This window comes from Pristiophorus japonicus, chromosome 13, assembly GCF_044704955.1.
Source record: "Pristiophorus japonicus isolate sPriJap1 chromosome 13, sPriJap1.hap1, whole genome shotgun sequence".
Classification (NCBI taxonomy): Eukaryota; Metazoa; Chordata; class Chondrichthyes; family Pristiophoridae; genus Pristiophorus; species Pristiophorus japonicus.
This window is the reverse complement of record NC_091989.1, coordinates 3,815,159-3,833,753: the sequence shown is the minus strand read 5'-3', so window position 1 is coordinate 3,833,753 and position 18,595 is coordinate 3,815,159. Positions and strand designations below refer to the sequence as shown.

Below are 18,595 nucleotides of genomic sequence, written 5' to 3'. Positions count from 1 at the left end.
GAGAAGAAGCTTGCCGGGAACATAAAAACTGACTGCAAAAGCTTCTATAGATATGTGAAGAGAAAAAGATTAGTGAAGACAAACGTAGGTCCCTTGCAGTCGGATTCAGGTGAATTTATATTGGGGAACAAAGAAATAGCAGATCAATTGAACAAATACTTTGGTTCTTTCTTCACGAAGGAAGACACAAATAACCTTCTGAAAGTACTAGGGGACTGAGTGTCTAGTGAGAAGGAGGAACTGAAGGATATCCTTATTAGGCAGGAAATTGTGTTCGGGAAATTGATGGGATTGAAGGCCGATAAATCCCCGGGGCCTGATGATCTGCATCCCAGAGTACTTAAGGAAGTGGCCCTAGAATTGTGGATGCATTGGTGATAATTTTCCAACAGTCTATCGACTCTGGATCAGTTCCTATGGACTGGAGGGTAGCTAATGTAACACCGCTTTTTAAAAAGGGAGGGAGAGAGAAAGCGGGTAATTATAGACTGGTTAGCCTGACATCAGTAGTGGGGAAAATGTTGGAATCAATTATTAAGGATGAAATAGCAGCGCATTTGGAAAGAGGTGACATAATAGGTCCAAGTCAGCATGGATTTATGAAGGGGTGACATGCTTGACAAATCTTCTGGAATTTTTTGAGGATGTATCTAGTAGAGTGGACAAGGGGGAACCAGTGGATGTGGTGTATTTTAACTTTCAAAAGGTTTTTGACAAGGTCCCACATAAGAGATTGGTGTGCAAAATTAAAGTACGTGGTATTGGTGGTAATGTACTGACGTGGATAGAGAACTGGTTGGCAGACAGGAAGCAGAGAGTCGGGATAAACGGGTCCTTTTCAAAATGGCAGGCAGTGACTAGTGGAGTGCCGCAGGGCTCAGTGCTGGGACCCCAGCTCTTTACAATATATATCAATGATTTGGATGAAGGAATTGAGTGTAATATCTCCAAGTTTGCAGATGACACTAAGCTGGGTGGCGGTGTGAGCTGTGAGGGGTCGCTAAGAGGCTGTAAGGTGACTTGGACAGGTTAGGTGAGTGGGAAAATGCATGGCAGATGCAATATAATGTGGATAATTGTGAGGTTATCCACTTTGGGGGCAAAAACGTGAAGACAGAATATTATCTGAATGGCTCAGATTAGGAAAAGGAGAGGTGCAACGAGACCTGGGTGTCACGGTTCATCAGTCATTGAAAGTTGGCGTGCAGGTACAGCAGGCGGTGAAGAAGGCAAATGGTATGTTGGCCTTCATAGCTAGGGGATTTGAGTATAGGAGCAGGGAGGTCTTACTACAGTGTACAGGGCCTTAGTGAGGCCTCACCTGGAATATTGTCTTCAGTTTTGGTCTCCTAATCTGAGGAAGGATGTTCTTGCTATTGAGGGAGTGTAGCGAAGGTTCACCAGACTGATTCCTGGGATGGCTGGACTGACATATGAGGAGAGACTGGATCAACTGGGCCTTTATACACTGGAGTTTAGAAGGATGAGAGCGAATCTCATAGAAACATATAAAATTCTGACGGGACGGGACAGGTTAGATGCGGATAGAATGTTCCCGATGTTGAGGAAGTCCAGAACCAGGGGACACAGTCTTAGGATAAGGGGTAGGCCATTTAGGACTGAGATGAGGAGAACCTTCTTCACTCAGAGAGTTGTTAACCTGTGGAATTCCCTGCCACAGAAAGTTGTTGATGCCAGTTCATTGGATATATTCAAGAGGGAGTTAGATATGGCCCTTACGGCTAAGGGGATCAAGGGGTATGGAGAGAAAGCAGGAAAGGGCTACTGAGGGAATGATCAGCCATGATCATATTGAATGGTGGTGCAGGCTTGAAGGGCCGAATGGCCTCTCCTGCACCTATTTTCTATGTTTCTATGTTTCAAAGCATTAAAATATCAGTGTTTGGTTCTTTTGGATATTAAGGGAATGAAAGAATACGGGGATAGTGCAGGAAAGTGGAGTTGAGGTCGATGATCAGCCAGGATCTCATTAAATGGCGGAGCAGGCTCGAGGGGCTGAATGGCCGACTCCTGCTCCTAATTTTTATGCACTTGTGTTTAAATTGCCTTTCAACATTTCCCCAGGGCCTTCGCTGCCCATTGAAGACAGGTGGTATTACCAGTCACCATCACCGAGGCAGCAGTGAGAGGAAATGGGACATCACATAATTGCGCCTCATTTTAATACATTGACCCATTTTAGAATGGCACGTCCATCGACCGCAGGAAGTGATGATGGGAGAATTGGCCAGGCACTGAAGTGGATGAAGATGCAATAGGAAATTTCTTCACCCAATTCCCCCTCCTCTTCATCCACATCCTGCCTTAAAACTGCAGTCAGAGGAAAATCCAGCCTCAAATACCTGATGACACAAAATATTTCTTCAGTCTCCATGAATATTGTTTCAATAAAGTGTGACTCGGGATTGAGTTAAGTTGTACATGTGGCTCGAGTTCCTGCACGTCGCCACCAATTATTCCCAGACTGGTCCCTCTCTGTAGTTCCTTGTCTTCACGGAGCAGGGAGTTATTAATGGGATTCTCACCGGATAATGGATCTAGTTTACATATAATCTAATGAATTGAAGGTGGTTATTTCCGAGTGAACTATTTCTTCATTGACAACTACCAATGTCTACCAATGTATCTAAATACCAAAAACAAATTGACGAACATCAGTTGTGAATGAAGAAATTGCTGGAAACACTCAGCAGGTCAGGCAGCATCTGTGGAGAGAGAAACTGAGTTAGCGTTTCAGGTTGATGACCTCTTATCAGAACTGTTCTGACGAAGGGTCAGCGACCTGAAACGTTAACTCTGTTTCTCTCTCTCCACAGATGCTGCCCCACCCGCTGAGTATTTGCAGCATTTTCTGTTTTTATTTCAGATTTCCAGCATCCGCAGTAATTTGCTTTTTTGTTGTTATAGTTGTGAATGAAAGCCAGTTGAGTTTGATCACAGATATCTTTTGAAAGTGTGATATTTTGGCTAATTGAATCAATGGGTAGTGAGTGGGGAGAACTGTGTAAACAGAAAAAGATTTGTGTAAGAAATATAAAAGCCATGAAAGCAGTCAGAACCCTTGAGGTGTGAGTGAATCTCAAAGTCAACAATGAAAGGGGAATCTCCAACCTTCACGCACATTCTCTATTTGCTCAGCAGGCACCTGGATTTTCCAAAACAGTTTAAGTCCATGAATTGGTTAATGGGATTTGATTGCTTTGGATTCTTTCCAGAATCATGACAGCTTTCTCATATTATGTGGCCTGGAACCATTGCTGCGATCTAATGATACCAAATTGCTCATTGTCAAACAGGAAGTGATTTACCATTTGCCAGCTGTGCACCAGAAGGATTGCGTTTAAACATCAGCTCTGGGGCCACAAGGGCATTTTATCTAAAATGGAGTGTAATTCATTTACTTAAGGAATTTTACTCGTATGTGAAATTATCTTTTTATAATTCTCTTAGAATGCAAAATAGATTCTAAAGAATCAGCAATGTGCCTTTCCATCAAAATATCTGATTATTTATTTTTGGCTATCTTTGGCTCCCCCCGCTGTTCATCATCATCACAGGCAGTCCCTCGGAATCGAGGAAGACTTGCTTCCACTCTAAAAGTGAGTTCTCAGTCCAATACGGGAATTACAGTCTCTGTCACAGGTGGGACAGACAGTGGTTGAAGGAAAGGGTGGGTGGGGAGTCTGGTTTGCCGCACGCTCCTTCCGCTGCCTGTGCTTGCTTTCTGCATGCTCTCGGCGACGAGACCCGAGGTGCTCAGCGCCCTCCCGGATGCTCTTCCTCCACTTAGGGCGGTCTTTGGCCAGGGACTCCCAGGTGTCAGTGGGGATGTTGCATTTTATCAAGGAGGCTTTGAAGGTGTCCTTGAAACGTTTCCTCTGCCCACGTTGGGCTTCGCTCATAGGAGGAGATGACCCATTGTGTCGGCATTGCCTTGGATATCTTAAGACATAAGAATTAGGAGCAGGAGTCGGCCATTCAGCCCCTCGCGCCTGCTCCACCATTCAATGAGATCATGACTGATCTTCGACCCAATTTCACCTTCTCGCACTATCCCCATATCCCTTGATTCCCTTAATATCCAAAAATCTATCGACCTCAGTCTTGAATATATTCAATGACCCAGCCTCCATAGCCCTCTGGGGTAGAGAACTCCACAGATTCACCACCCTCTGAATGAAGAAATTCCTCCTCATCTCAGTCCTAAATGGCCGACCCCTTATCCTGAGACTGAAAAACCAATGTTAGAAATTAGTTTTAGTCAACCCATCAAATGTGCATTTGATTAACATAGCAAAAGATTCCTCTTTAGTTATTGTTCAACTTCACAATTTGACAGTGGAAAGTCTGAAACTTTCTCCAGGGGAAATATGATTTATGACCACCAGCTGAAATGTGGAATATAAACTCCGAGAGGCTTATGGTTATGTCGTGCAATTATTATATTTGACAAACATAGGCCCTGCTTTTCCAGGGTACATAGGTGGTGCATTCACACCTGCATGGGCTCCACAGGTTCCGTGTTTTTGCGCTCACTGCCGGGAATTTGTGATCGGTGAAGAATCTTGTAGACAGAGATCATCCACATCCCCGGGAAAAGGGCCTCAGTGGGTGGAGATTTGGGCTATTTGCTCAACTACTGCCCAGCAAATGCCCATGAAACACTTACACCTGGTAAAACCAGGCATAGGGCTTTCTTTTACCAGTGCAAGAGTTTAAATTAAGATAATAATACATTAAAAAATTATTTAAACATTTTTTTAAAACCTGTAAAATAAATTCAGGTTATTTTTAGCCACTTTAAAATGTTTTCATTTATTTTTCAAAAAATAGTTTTCAATATTTAATTAATTTATATTTTAATTAATTTTAAATATGTCATTTTAATTTATTTATTTGCCATGTGAATGTATTTTTATGTGATCCCCTTCATGCTTCTGGGGACTCTGTACAGAAATGGAATCCCCATAAGCATGAATGGGGATTCCCTTCTGTCATTGGTCGGGCCGGCCCATATGATCCCAGGGACGCTTGCTAACCGCCTGCACCCCTGGAGTATGTGGGTCTTTACGCACGACTACGCCTAGAGCCCCAGGAGCAAGGGTCTCCGTGGATCCAGAGGCAGATGGTAGGCGCCGATTATATTTGCGCTATCCCCGCTGGAAGCCTCCGACTGCAAATTCAGGCCCATAGTGTATATGTAGAATTAAAAATGATGTGCAGTCATCACTGAGATTCAAACCTTGGAACATGGTCTAGAAGAATATTTGAACACCTTTGTAATTCAACCATGCTGTTTAATTCTAGATTTACTGAAATAATATGGATCTTACCTGTATTGAAACACTACTGTATGAGCCACCTATCACACCTGCGATCACTAAGGGATTATTGTCCTGAATTGCATATGATCCATCAGGACAAATATATTCTGTTTCATCTACTTTTGTCAAAGAAGCTCTTACAAATTCTAGTGCCTGCTCCAAAGCATACGTGTCCCTTGAACATGTGTCCAATATATGCACTCCAAGCTTGACACCTGGGAGCAGATAAGTGTCTCGATTTATCTCATCGATGGCGAACAACATGGCTTCCAATCGTTGGATCCCTCGATCCTCATTCACTCTGCCGCAGTCTTCTGTTCCTGAGCCTTTCTCGTGTACAGGGAACAAACCGCCCAACACCAGATCCCCTTCGATTCGAATCTCCTTCTTGCCGAAATTACTTTCACCGTATGAAACAAAGAGAAATCCTTTGGACATTAGAATTAGGGCAACTGCTTGGAGCTTTGAAAACATCTTCAGCATTTTCTTTGACTGGAGGGGTGGTGAGGGAACAGCTATATTTCATTTTTTATCCATTGCAATGTCACAGCAGTTATTCTCCTTGTGGGCATTTGTGAATGTAGCAAAGAATTTCTCATCGGGTTCCTGGAAGAAAGAAATAAAAACAAAAGTTGAAGTATTGTTTTTAAAGTTAGTTATCTTCGCCTCAATCTTTCAGTGAAAACAGTTAACCCATACATACAGCTTTCAAATCAATCACCAGCTACATTGTCCGAATGTTGTATCTTCAAATAAATGTTTATTTATTTCCTTCTTGGACTAATTTTACTCCTGGTGGTCCTCTCCTGGTTATAACAGCCGCCACCCCCTCCCCCCACCCTGCCCTCCATTATTGGCCTTGTTGCTAATTGAATGGTTAGTTTTTGCAAAGGCACTTTGTGGCCCAATGTAAACTTCCCACATTACAACAATGACTACACTCCAAACGTACTTCATTGCCTGTAAAGCGCTTTGAGCCGTCCAGTTGTCGTGAAAGACGCTATAGAAATCCAAGTCTTTCTTTCTTTTTCTTATATTTTCCTGGTTCTCTTCTCTTGCAGGATGGTTGATGCAAACATCTTCATGTAGCCCATAAGGTGTGGGCCCTGACCGTCTCCACAGCAGCTGATAACACTATTTTAACGTATCACCTGGAGCTGAGATTCAAACAGGACTTTGTCTGTAGTGAGGCTGAAATGCCTCACTCATCATCATCGGCAGTCCCTCGAAATCGAGGAAGACTTGCTTCTACTCCTGAAGTGAGTTCTTTGGTGGCTGAACAGTCCCAATACGAGAGCCACAGACTCTGTCACAAGTGGGACAGACATTCGTCGAGGGAAGGGACCGGTTTGCCGCACGTTCCTTCCGCTGTCTGCATTTGACCTCTTCATGCTCTCGGCGTTGAGATTCGAAGAGCTCAACGCCCTCCCGGATGCACTTTCTCCACCTAGGGTGGTCTTCGGCCAGGGACTCCCAGGTGTCAGTGGTGATGTCGCACTTTACTAGGGAGGCTTTGAGGGTGTCCTTGGTAATGTTTCCGCTGCCCACCTTTGGCTCGTTTACCATGAAGGAGCTCCGCATAGAGCATTTACTTAGGGAGTCTCGTGTCTGGCATGCGAACTATGTGATCTGCCCAGCGAAGCTGATCGAGTGTGGTCAGTGCTTCAATACTGGGGATGTTGGCCTGGGCGAGGACACTGATGTTGGTGCGCCTGCCCTCCCAGGGGATTTGCAGGATCTTGCGGAGACATCGTTGGTGATATACCGAGTTACCAACAAGCTTGGACAGGCTAGATGGACCAGAGGGTCTTTATATCAACAACAACAACTTGTATTTATAAAGCACTTTTAACGTAGGAAAACGCCCAAGGCACTTCACAGGAGCGATTATCAAACAAAATTTAACACTGAGCCACATGAGATAATTAGGACAGATGACCAAAAGCTTGGTCAAAGAGGTAGGTTTTTTAAGGAGCGTCTTAAAGGAGGAGAGAGAGGTGGTGAGGTTTAGGGAGGGAGTTCCAGAGCTTGGGGCCCCAGGCAGCTGAAGGCACGGCCACCGATGGTGGAGCCTTTAAAGTCGGGGATGCTCAAGAGGCCGGAATTGGAGGAGCGCAGACGTCTCGGGGGAGGGAGGGGGTTGTGGGATTGGAGGAGATTACAGGGATGACCTATCCGTAACTGTCAAAATTCAATCAACTGAGGGAGGTTTTCGTGATGGGCGGATGGCCCATTGCTGACAGGTTTGTGGTTGGGGACAAGAACAGCCAGCCTCTTCAAGTACTGGCGATATTCACAAACGATCCTTATTGGGACCAACAGAACCTCCTATAGGTTATGCCATTTTGTTAATCACAGTTACAGAATAATCATTATACAAATGTATGCTGTGTCACAGTGTTAATAGAGTACTTAGCTAGATTTGAATGCCTCATTATATTGAATGGTGCAGAATGACTACTGCATATTAAAGATTGTTGTTAACCTTTGATATTTACTCTGAAATTAGTCATAAAAAGTAATTGGCTGGTTCAATCTTCAATTAGAAATTTATGGGGCAGATAATGAGGTCTCTGCACCCGACTGCGCTGACCTCACATGACGATAATGATGATGTAAGACTGGCTCATTCCAATATTGTAGTGGCACTCCCAATGCTTGGCTCGATGTGATGGCAGCAGAATGGGGCTCGGGACGTCGGACACGAGCAGCTTGTGAAAGGCTTCTGGCTAGCCTTGAAACACCAGCATTTTCTTCTTTTAAATGCCAGGGGCCACAAAGAGCCTTTGCAACAATTGACTATTGCAATTCAATTAGCAGAAAGGCCAGGAACTGAGGTGGGGGGTGGGGGTGCTATTACCAGGAGTACATTTATTCCTCTTTCATGTGGGCCTCCCCTAAGCGCCGGTTAGAAATGACCACTTGACCACCGGCAGCACTGGTCAGGTGCTCGAGTCATGTTGTGGGCAGGTCCCCTCGATTGCATGAGATGCGAGGCCTCAGCGAGACTTGCACACAGTCGGTGCACAGAATCCCAGGATCCCAGGATCCCACATTCGCCTGCATCCAACACATCGTGCCCGGAGCAGGCGGCAGTTTTTTGTGCCCACTGATACGGGACCCGCGCACGTACAATGTGTGGTTGCGTGGTGCTGGTGACTGGTCAGGGCAGTGGGTCAGCTGTCAGGCCACTTCTGACCCTCAGTTGCCACGACTTCCGCCCCGAACCAAAAAAAACCTTCCAAATGCCGAATATTGACGGCATCGCTTTAAAAAAAGGGAGCTTGCGCCCTATTTCGGGCAGTTGCCAATTTCGGCCCCGTCTTACATTCTTAGTGTGAGTGAAAACATGACGGAATAAATCGCTATCGCCCATTTCACAGCCCAACTTAAAAAAGCAAAACTATCGGTTTTTTAAATGGGCGATATTCCGGCGATCCTGAATAATAATAAAACCACGAACGCCGGAAAAATCGCCCATTTTAAAAATCGATAGTTTCTTTTTTTTTAAATTTGTAACGAAAGTGTAATAAAGATAACTGAAGCAGTTACCTTATTTGCAGATTAACAGGAACAGTAGCATACAGGTTATGTAACTGAACTAGAAATACAGAAACCTGGACTAATGATCTGAGACAGAAGTTCAAATCCCACCACAGCAGCTGTGGAATTTAAATTCAGTTAATTAACTAAATCTGGAATAAAAAGCCAGTGTCAGTGATGGTGACCATGGAACTCCAGAGTAGAAGCCCAATCTACTAAACATGACCTCGCACCATCAAACCTTTTATCTTTTAATCTCTCCTGCCTTCCACGCTATCACAGACCTTCCCTTTTGTTCTCTCCTCCCCTCCCATCCCCCCCTTTCCCTGCCCCTGCACTTGCTGAAAACCTGTTACATCTCTAACTTGTTCCAGTTCAGACAAAAGGTCATTGACCCAAAACGTTAACTCTGTTTCTCTCTCACCACAGATGCTGCCTGACCTGCTGAGTATTTCCAGCATTTTCTGTTCTTATTTCAGATTTCCAGCATCCGCGGTATTTTGCTTTTGCTGGAGAATATTCCTATGCATCGGTGTTGCTGTTTGTTGGTAGTTACAAGGGGCGTGGGATTGCAATTGCTGATAGCGGAGGAGGAAGTTGAATGATTTATGATCAGCCTCTTTTGGATGAATTACAGCTTCAAACCGTGTAAGGTTTGAGATGTTTAAATTCTAACTCCAAAATAAATCAAATACTCATCTCCCTGACTGTATTGCTGATTAAGGCACAATACAATATTTGCAGGATGCTCCTCTATGTTTCATTTGTGTGCATGGGGTGTTGCAGCTATTTTGAGTCTCAATTGCAGATAGAGAGAGAATAATAAACTCTTACTCAATAAATATGAACTCCAATACAACTAGAGAACAAGCTTTTACTGGAAATTTACTGAAAAATGTATTTATGGATACCGCACCTCGACACCGTGCTCAGAAAACCTATGTGAAAGCGGGTAACTATCTGGCCAGCAAAAAGAAGTGGATTAAATTACATAATCAGAAATAAGGAAGAATTTATATTTATAATAGTGTCGCTCAAGATATTCTGAGGTGCATTATAGTCAAAGGTTGTAGTCAAAGGGAGGTGCAGGCAAGTTATGGAATCAATGAGAAAGCGTTGGTGTGGTACACCCCTTGACACTAGATGCAGGTGAAATTAACTGTTTGATACAGGTATTATGGGATGGAAAGCAATGGGTATTATTTGGTCCCGGGCACCCTCTCCAGAAAGCAGCAGTCCCAGTGGCACCGGAAAAGAGATGTTGGAGACCCAGCACACTGCAAGGTTTCTAAGTGAGGCCAACTAATAGGAACACGTGCCGAGTAGGTGGGATGTTTTGTGCTCACCCAATCCGCCCCTACATCCAACTCTCCAGCTGTGCTTCGGGAAATGCATCAATGTGGTATTGGGCACATCACATGGATCATGGTGTCCAGGGAAAGGAGAGAACAGTGTAAGTCACGGTGACCAATTTATCAGCCACCTTCTTGATGCATAGATGGTACATACTACACCTGATTTTGCAATGCTAGGCATGACAATTGAGGGCAATGGTTACATCGGATATACAGCACAGAAACAGACCATTCGGCCCAACCAGTCCATGCCGACGTTTATGCTCCACTCGAGCCTCCTCCCGTCTTTCCCCATCTAAATCTATCAGCATAACCCTCTATTCCCTTCTCCCCCATTGGCTTGTCCAGCCTCCCCTTAAATGCATCGATACTATTCGCCTCAACCCCTCCCTGTGGCAGCGAGTTCCACATTCTCAGCACTCTCTGGGTAAAGAAGTTTCTTCTGAATTCCCGAATTCTGGTGGTGATCTTGCTAACCACTGGTAGTGCCAACCCTATTGTTGTACAGTTGCTACGGGTGTCCTTGCTGAGTTTGACAACGAATCAAGTGATGGCAGTGAACTGCCTGTCAATTACCGTCCATTCACCTCTGAAGTGTCCTCTCCATCACAAAGACAGCCCACTTCTACCTTTGTAACACTGTCTCTTTCTGCCTCTGCCTCAAACCGACTGCCTCTGAAACTCGTGCCGTCGTCACTTCCGGATATCACTGTTCCAAAGTGTTCTTGGCAGCATCCTGCCCTCCACCCTCTGTGACCATCACCTTGTACAAAGCTCTGAACTGCCTGTGCAATCTCGCATCAATTCCTGCTCACCTCTCAGTTCTGTCCTCGCTGACTTACATCGGCCCCCTGGCGCTTCAAATTTAAAATTCTAGTTCCTTGCGTTTAAATCCCTCCATGGCCTCACCCCTCCCTATCTCTGAAACCTCCTCCAGTCCTACAGCCCCCCTGCACTCTCCGGTTCCTAACTTGCACCGAGTCCCACTCACCCATCACCCCTGTGCTCGCTAACCTACATTAGTTGCTGGTTAAGTAACACCTTGATTTCAAAATTCTCATCCTTGTTTTCAAATCTCTTCATGGCCCTCGCCCCTCCCTGTCTCTGTAATCTCCTCCAGCCCCACAACCCCCCCACCCCCGAGATGTCTGCGCTCCTCTAATTCTGCCCTCCTGAGCATCCCTGATTATAATCGCTCCACCATCGGTGGCCGTGCCTTCTGTTGCCTGGGCCCCAAGCTCTGGAACTCCCTCCCTAAACCTCTCCTCCTCGCTACCTCTCTTTCCTCCTTCAAAATGCTCCTTAAAACCTACCTCTTTAAAAAAGGTTTTGGCCACCTGCGCTAATTTCTACTTATGCGGCTCGGTGTCAAATTTTTATAGCTCAATACTCCTGTGAAGCACCTCGGGACGTTTCACTACTTTAAAGGTGCTATATAAATACAAGTTGTTGTTGTTTTGATGTTCCTCTGATTCAGGACTGTGTGCGTCCACCCTTCTCCTTTGTCCCACCAGCGGCGGCCGTGCCTTCTGCTGCCTTGGTCTGAGGCTTTGGCATTCCCTCCCGAAACCTCTCCACCTCTCCCCCACTCTGTCCTCCTTTAAGACACATTTAAAACTCACTGCTTTGACCAAGCTTTCACTCATCTTTCCCAATAGCTCTTTTGACCTGATGTTACCCCTCTGTGAAGCACTGTGAAACATTTTGCTAAGAAAGACTCTGTTGTATTTGTCCATAAAATTGAATCACAGTGTTTTATGATAAGGAAATATGGGGCCCGAACTTGGTCAATGCTAAGGCCCGCCCAAGTACCGCCCAGAGGATCGCCGAGAGACCGGACGGTATTTTGCCAGGTCGATTCCTCAAAAAAATCTGCAAAGCCCACCTGGCGGCTAAAAACTGACTTAAGCCGTGAATCTGGGCGGCAGAGGGTGGGAGCTCCCAGTCCTGGCGGCAAATGCGATCCTCGGCAAAGTGCCGCTGAGGATTGAGTCGGGTCCAGGAAGTGGGGGGGGAGCACATAAAAATAAAATTTTGCACAGAAAAAAAAACCACTGGAAAACCTTCAGGGGACTCCCATCCAGATGAATCGCTACAAAAAAATAAACAAATAAAAGAAGTTTACTAACCTTTTTTTTGCAGGTCTTCACACTTACCGTCGGGGTTAGACCTGCCTCCAGGCGATGGTCCTTCCCCCTGCTGCCGGCGACTCCCGTCTGGACCAATCTGCCAGCTCGCCGGGCGGGAGGACACTTGCACGCCTTGCGCGCTAGCGGCCGTCAGTGGGCGGTTCCCAGCGGCCCTCCCCCCCTCCCCCTCTGCCGGCGAGAGGCCTAGTGGAAACTGGCACCGAGGGGAGACCGCCCAGAAAACGTGGCGGCAGCTGATGGCAGAAGGCGGTAAGGCCACCAAGTTCGGGCCCATAGTGGCCAGTTGCTGCATGTATTGTAATGCGCAAAGATATCGAGACATTAGTCCATTTAGATTTCTGCAAATTTTCATCTCAAAGTTAGTTGGCTTTAACTTAATTAAAGTTGGAAATTAACTTCAGCATGCAGTATGATTGACCTCAAAATGATAAGCAAGATATTGCACAGATTTCAATTAATTAAAGTGCACATAATTTCCTGTGAGAACTGGAATAAGTTAAAAGATATGGCTCGGTTAAGTGAATTTTAAATACAGATAGCATCTATCTAAATAGACTAGAAATGAGTTGCTCTGTCTTTAGACTCCAGAAATAGAACTACAGCTAATGTAATCTTTGCTGGGATCATCAAGAACCCCTCATTAGAAGCTCTTAATGTTTAAATAATGGGCTACAGGAGTGTTGGTGTAAGTCCTGGATATTTAACGAAGAATTGAATTACGATTAATGGCGCGAGTGTATTTTTTATATAAATGAAGAGAGCGAAGTCTGACTAGTGTCAGATTAACAGGAGCTGCACGCTGCACATTGCCACCGGAGACTTCGATACTACATTAAACCCAACTGCTCAATAATAGGGATCATTGAAAAAGGAATTACAACCGTTACTTTCAGCCTTGCACAGTAGTTACTGCACGACAACCCTTGACATATTTCATGATTATTTTACCAAATAAAGACAGTTTTATGTTGATCAGTGTTAATTGGATTTCCTTTTGTTTAATGATTTAAAGGCAAATATTGCAATCGCAGCTAATGGATTTGAATCACTCCGGTTCAACAAGGTCAGCTAATTCTTCCTTCAGATCGTGATACATCAGATAGAAATCATGTCAGACTTTACATTTAGACACCATTATAAAATTAATAGAAGATTTGAGCTGATCTTCATCCTTGTACTTAAAAAAAAATAAAAGAGCTATTACATAAGAAGCATGACAATTATTTGTCAAACTATTCTTCTTTTGGCCTTAATTGATGAAAAAGCGTATTAGATTTTTTATTTCAGTATGGAATGGTCCCTTGCGTTGCTGAGCAACCGCACAGAATGGTGCGAAGAGTTCAGTCCGACAGCACTGTTGATCATAACACTGCTCTTGACTCAGGCACTGGGTTGCAGAAGCAGTTCAGTGGAGATTCATTTGACATGTACAGAATATAGTGGAGATTACTAGAATCCTGTCCTGATTTTGGAATCTAATTAGGGCTAAAAATTCGGTTGCTTAGCGCCGCCCGTTAGCGCCCGAACGCTTACTGCCCGAGCGCTGCACTGTCAGCGCCCGCGACCTTCAGTGGAGGTTTGGCAGCGGCGCTAACAGTTAGCACTGCGCACACTAGCACCGCCCACTGGGTGACATCACCGAGCGTGCAATTCCCCCTTTGCACCGCGATCCCGAACTCGAAGGGATTCGCCTGCCGTAGCCCGCAGCACTGATCCCGACACCGAAAGCAGGTGTCACGGAGAAGCTCCCGCGGCGATATGTCCGAGGGGGAGCAGGTGGGCGGTTAAAATGATTTTTTTCCCCCCATGAATGCGTCTCTCCTCGATGCTGGACACTGGTGTTTAGCTGCCTTGGTTTTTCTGTAAAGTTCTGGGTGGTCAGCTGACCTCCCCTTTCGGCGCTGGGGTGCCAGTTTCCTAGCGTCAGATCTCCAGCAGCACTCCCACGATCGCGTCCCAGGAATCAGGGTTAGTGCCCGGAGAGGGTCGGGAACACTTCCCTTAGTGCTCCACTCCCCCCTTGGGGCGCTAAAAGTGAATATCCTGGTTGGAGGCGGTAAACATCACCCGGCGCTAAAGTTAGTGACCAGGCGGTGTCACCGCCTCAAACCGGCCTGTAACGAATTTCTAGCCCTAAGTGTTGTAAGCCTTGAAATGGTTGTGATTGCTGTTACCTAGACCCTCACCAACTAATTGCTTTCTTTTTGAAATGAGGCTTCCCAGAGTTGCATGCAGCACTGTAATGCAGCTTTAGCAATGAATTGTACTGAATTAAAGCAACAGGATTTGATGTACATAGGAACAGGAGTCTTTGCTTCATATCCTTTGAGATCCTTACCTATCGAAAATCTATCAAACGCAATCTTGAAACTGCCATTTGAACCAGCATCCTTGTGTGAGAGAGAGTTCCAGATTTCCCTTGTGAAAAAGTGCTTTCTGATTTTACTCCTAAATGGCTTAGCTCTAATTTTAAGATTATACCTCCTTGTCCTAATTCTGTAAAATCAAATCCTCTTGAGAAGCAACCTAGTGCTTGCTTGACTTCTTGAGGTTCAGTCAATTGAAAATGTCAAAACTGAGACTGTTAGACATTTGTGAGGCAGGGGTATGAAGGGGTGTGGAACCAAGGCGGGCATACAGAGTTAAAATACAGATCAGCCCCGATTTAATTGAATGGTGGAACAGGCTCGAGGGGCTGAATGGCCTCCTCCTGTTCCTATGACAACAGCTTCTCACTGGCTGAATATTCTCAACGAATGAAAGAGCATCACATTCAGACTTTCTCACTTGGCTAATGGACAATCGTGGATTGAGTGAGTGCACATTCCATGTTTCCCCTGCCAATGCGCCCTCGTTATTTTACATTTATCCAGATTAAATTCTAACTGCAGTCCTCAAGGTAACCACTTAACCTTTGCAAGGTCCTTTCAATTGTTATTAACCCTCTGCTACTAGTCCCTGAGCTACCCATTCTGCTGTGGATCTGGTGAAACTCTGCAAATACTTTTACTGAAAATTCATATCAATGCTGAACGGCCCTCATCTTTTTTCAATTAATTCTCATTCTTGTTTTCAAATCCCTCCATGGCCTCACCCCTCCCTATCTCTGTAACCTCCTCCAGCCACACAACCCCCGAGATATCTGCGCTCCTCTAATTCTGCCCTCTTGACCATCCCTGATTATAATCGCTCCACCATCGGTGGCCGTGCCTTCTGTTGCCTGGGCCCCAAGCTCTGGAACTCCCTCCCTAAACCTCTCCGCCTCTCTACCTCTCTCTCCTCCTTCAAGACGCTCCTTAAAACCTACCTCTTTTACCAAGTTTTTGGTCACCTGCCCTAATTTCTACTTATGCGGCTCGGTGTCAAATTTTAAAAAATCTCATAATTCTCCTTGGGACGTTTCACTACGTTAAAGGCGCTATATAAATGTCAGTTGTTTTTATTGTTGTTATTTGTTCCTGGGATGTGGGCATTGCTGGAAAGGCCAGCATTTAATGCCCATCCCTAATTGCCAGTGAGAAGGCAGTGGTGAGCCGCCATCGAGAACCGTGGCTCTTTGTAGCGGTTTAGTACGACTGAGTGTCTCGCTGGGACATTTCAGAGGGCAGTTAAGAGTCAACCACACTGCTGTGGGTCTGGAGTCACATATAGGCCCAGACCGGGTAAGGGCGGCAGATTTCCTTCCCTAAAGGACATTAGTGAACCAGATGGGTTTTGATGACAACTAAAATTAGTTTTCTAATTAAAGACTGCCAGTTGCTTTGCAAGGTATGACCTGTTTAATCTAAAACCATGCTGTCTTTTAATTATATTCGCTGTCCTCAGATATTGATGCCATCCTGTTCACTGGGGCGATCCTGATTCATTTCTTTGAAGATTCGGAGCTCTGGATCAGGTGACCTGTCGATATTTAATTCTTGGACTTTCTCTACAGCACTTCTTTATTGGTCTTCACATCACGGAGAGATTGCCAGCTTGAATGGGTCTCCAATTTGTAAAGCCAATTTGTTTTTAAATGCTCCATCTACTTCTTACCCAGTTGTAGAACATCTTGGATCCCTCTTCCTGCAACACTCTCTGCATTCCCAATTTCCTCTTGCACCCCGTAGTATTTATTTTATTCATCCTCAACTCTTTCAATCTTTAAAAATAATTCTTCTTATCCCTTTGTTATTTTGGAGATGTCCTGTGGTGTTGACTTCGCTCCATGTCTCCGGGTATTCCGTAGAGATATACTTCATCTTCACATCTTTGAAAGCAACCCGAACACTTCCAACTGATTTTCTAGATGTGCTTTTCGTGCAATGCTCCCTGGAACTCTGCTCGTAGAATTACAATATCAATTCAGTTGATCACCAGCATCCAAGTATTTCAGGTTACCAGCCAGGTCTAGTGGCTTGCTCCAATTGTCTTGGCCAATATTTATCCTTCAATCAACAGAACAAAAATAGATTATCTGGTCATTATCACATTGCTGTTTGTGGGAGCTTGCTGTGCACAAATTGGCTGCCGCGTTTCCCACATTACAACAGTGACTACACTTCAAAGGTACTTCATTGGCTGTAAAGCGCTTTGAGACATCCAGTGGTCATGAAAGGCGCTATATAAATGCAAGTCTGTCTTTTTTTCTTTCACTACAAAATCTATTGCAACATCCATCCAAACAAGCAATCGCTCATTATCTCTGCAATTCTTTGTGCTTGAACTCTTCCTTTTCAGTTGTCTGCGATTTGCTTCACTTAAAGGGGAGAGCCTTCGCGCTCTTTAAACTTCGATCCATTGGGCCACCAGGGAGAGTTTCGGCCGGGCCAGCGGCCTGGTGTCGGCTGACAAAAAAAAAATGGCGGCAGCGGCAGTGCGCTCTCCCCTTTAAGGGAAGCCACAATGCCGCGGCAGAAGGCCGCAGCCTCACTGAACCACCGGGAAAAACAGGTCTTTGCACCGTCGGGTGGGCCGATGGTTTTCCGAGAGGAATGACACTGTCGGGGGAATGGTCGGTGGTGTGCACGGTGATGACGCACTTAACACCGATCGGCAGAAGAGCGATGGGGGAGGGGGTGATCGGGGCACCACTGGGAAAACTCTGGAGGGCAATTGGGCTAGCAGCGGCCATTCCACCAAAAGTCTGCGGCCGCTCCACTCCGCTATGCAGCCGCCGATTGCGGTGGTAACAGGCCTGAAGGAAAGGGGCAATTTTGGTCCCTAGGAGTCTCTACTGCACATCAAATTTGTCCAAAGAATTCACCTTTACTTGTTGATCAAACACAGTTGCCAATTGTTAGTGTGTAGCCCTTTCTGTTATTCACCTCAATCTGCCATCTCTCTATCTGTAGTTGTAGCCATTACTCATCCCTTTGCACTCCTCCATTTGGCTGAATTGGTCTATCTTTGTGAAATCGTCCCGTCTAGTGGCTGGGAACAGACAATTATTCACACTCTCTACTTTTGGGTTACTCCTGGGCTGCCCCTGAAAACCAGGCAAAACTTTACAATCCATTCCGCCTTTTCACCAGCTCCAGATGCCATTTCTGCTTCTGCTGTTTCAAAATTAGACCTCAAAGATCAGAGCATCACGTTTGACATTTGTCCACTTGAGGCTACGATTGCCTGACCCACACTTGGGTATTGACTCTCTCTGGATATGATTGGAATCACTTTGATCGGTGAATGAGAGAGTAGGTCGCCAGCTGCTGGGAATAAACGCACTGCTTCCTGGGCCCTTATGCAAATCTTCACTTGATTGATGGCGAGAAACTCCATCAATAATCTGGTGATCTCAGGGGGGCAGGGGCGGATTAACCAGGGGGGGGATTGACCAGAGGGGGGATTGACCAGGGGGGGGATTGACCAGGGGGGGGATTGACCAGAGGGGAGATTGACCAGGGGGGGGGGATTGACCAGGGGGGGGGATTGACCAGAGGGGGGATTGACCAGGGGGGGGGATTGACCAGGGGGGGGGATTGACCAGGGGGGGGGATTATTGACCAGGGGGGGATTATTGACCAGGGGGGGGGGTTGACCAGGGGGCGGATTGACCAGGGGGCGGATTGACCAGGGAGGGGATTGACCAGGGGGCGGATTGACCAGGGAGGGGATTGACCAGAGGGGGGATTGACCAGAGGGGGGATTGACCAGAGGGGGGATTGACCAGAGGGGCGGATTGACCAGAGGGGGGATTGACCAGAGGGGGGATTGACCAGGA

The 18,595-nt window shown here is 45.8% G+C and overlaps 1 protein-coding gene across 1 annotated transcript in view; it reads right to left on the bottom strand.

Annotated features, from left to right (window-relative positions):
* The window catches only part of grm3 (glutamate receptor, metabotropic 3), a 68,007-nt gene extending 51,565 nt beyond the window's left edge, over positions 1-16,442 (bottom strand). The window contains exons 1-2 of the mRNA XM_070896557.1: positions 16,429-16,442; positions 5,355-5,951 (exon numbers count right to left, since the gene is read on the bottom strand). Of these exons, the coding sequence (XP_070752658.1) occupies positions 5,355-5,828 (474 nt within the window). The 5' untranslated portion in view covers positions 5,829-5,951; positions 16,429-16,442. The remainder of the gene's footprint in view (positions 1-5,354; positions 5,952-16,428) is intronic.
* Positions 16,443-18,595: the final 2,153 nt, after the last annotated feature.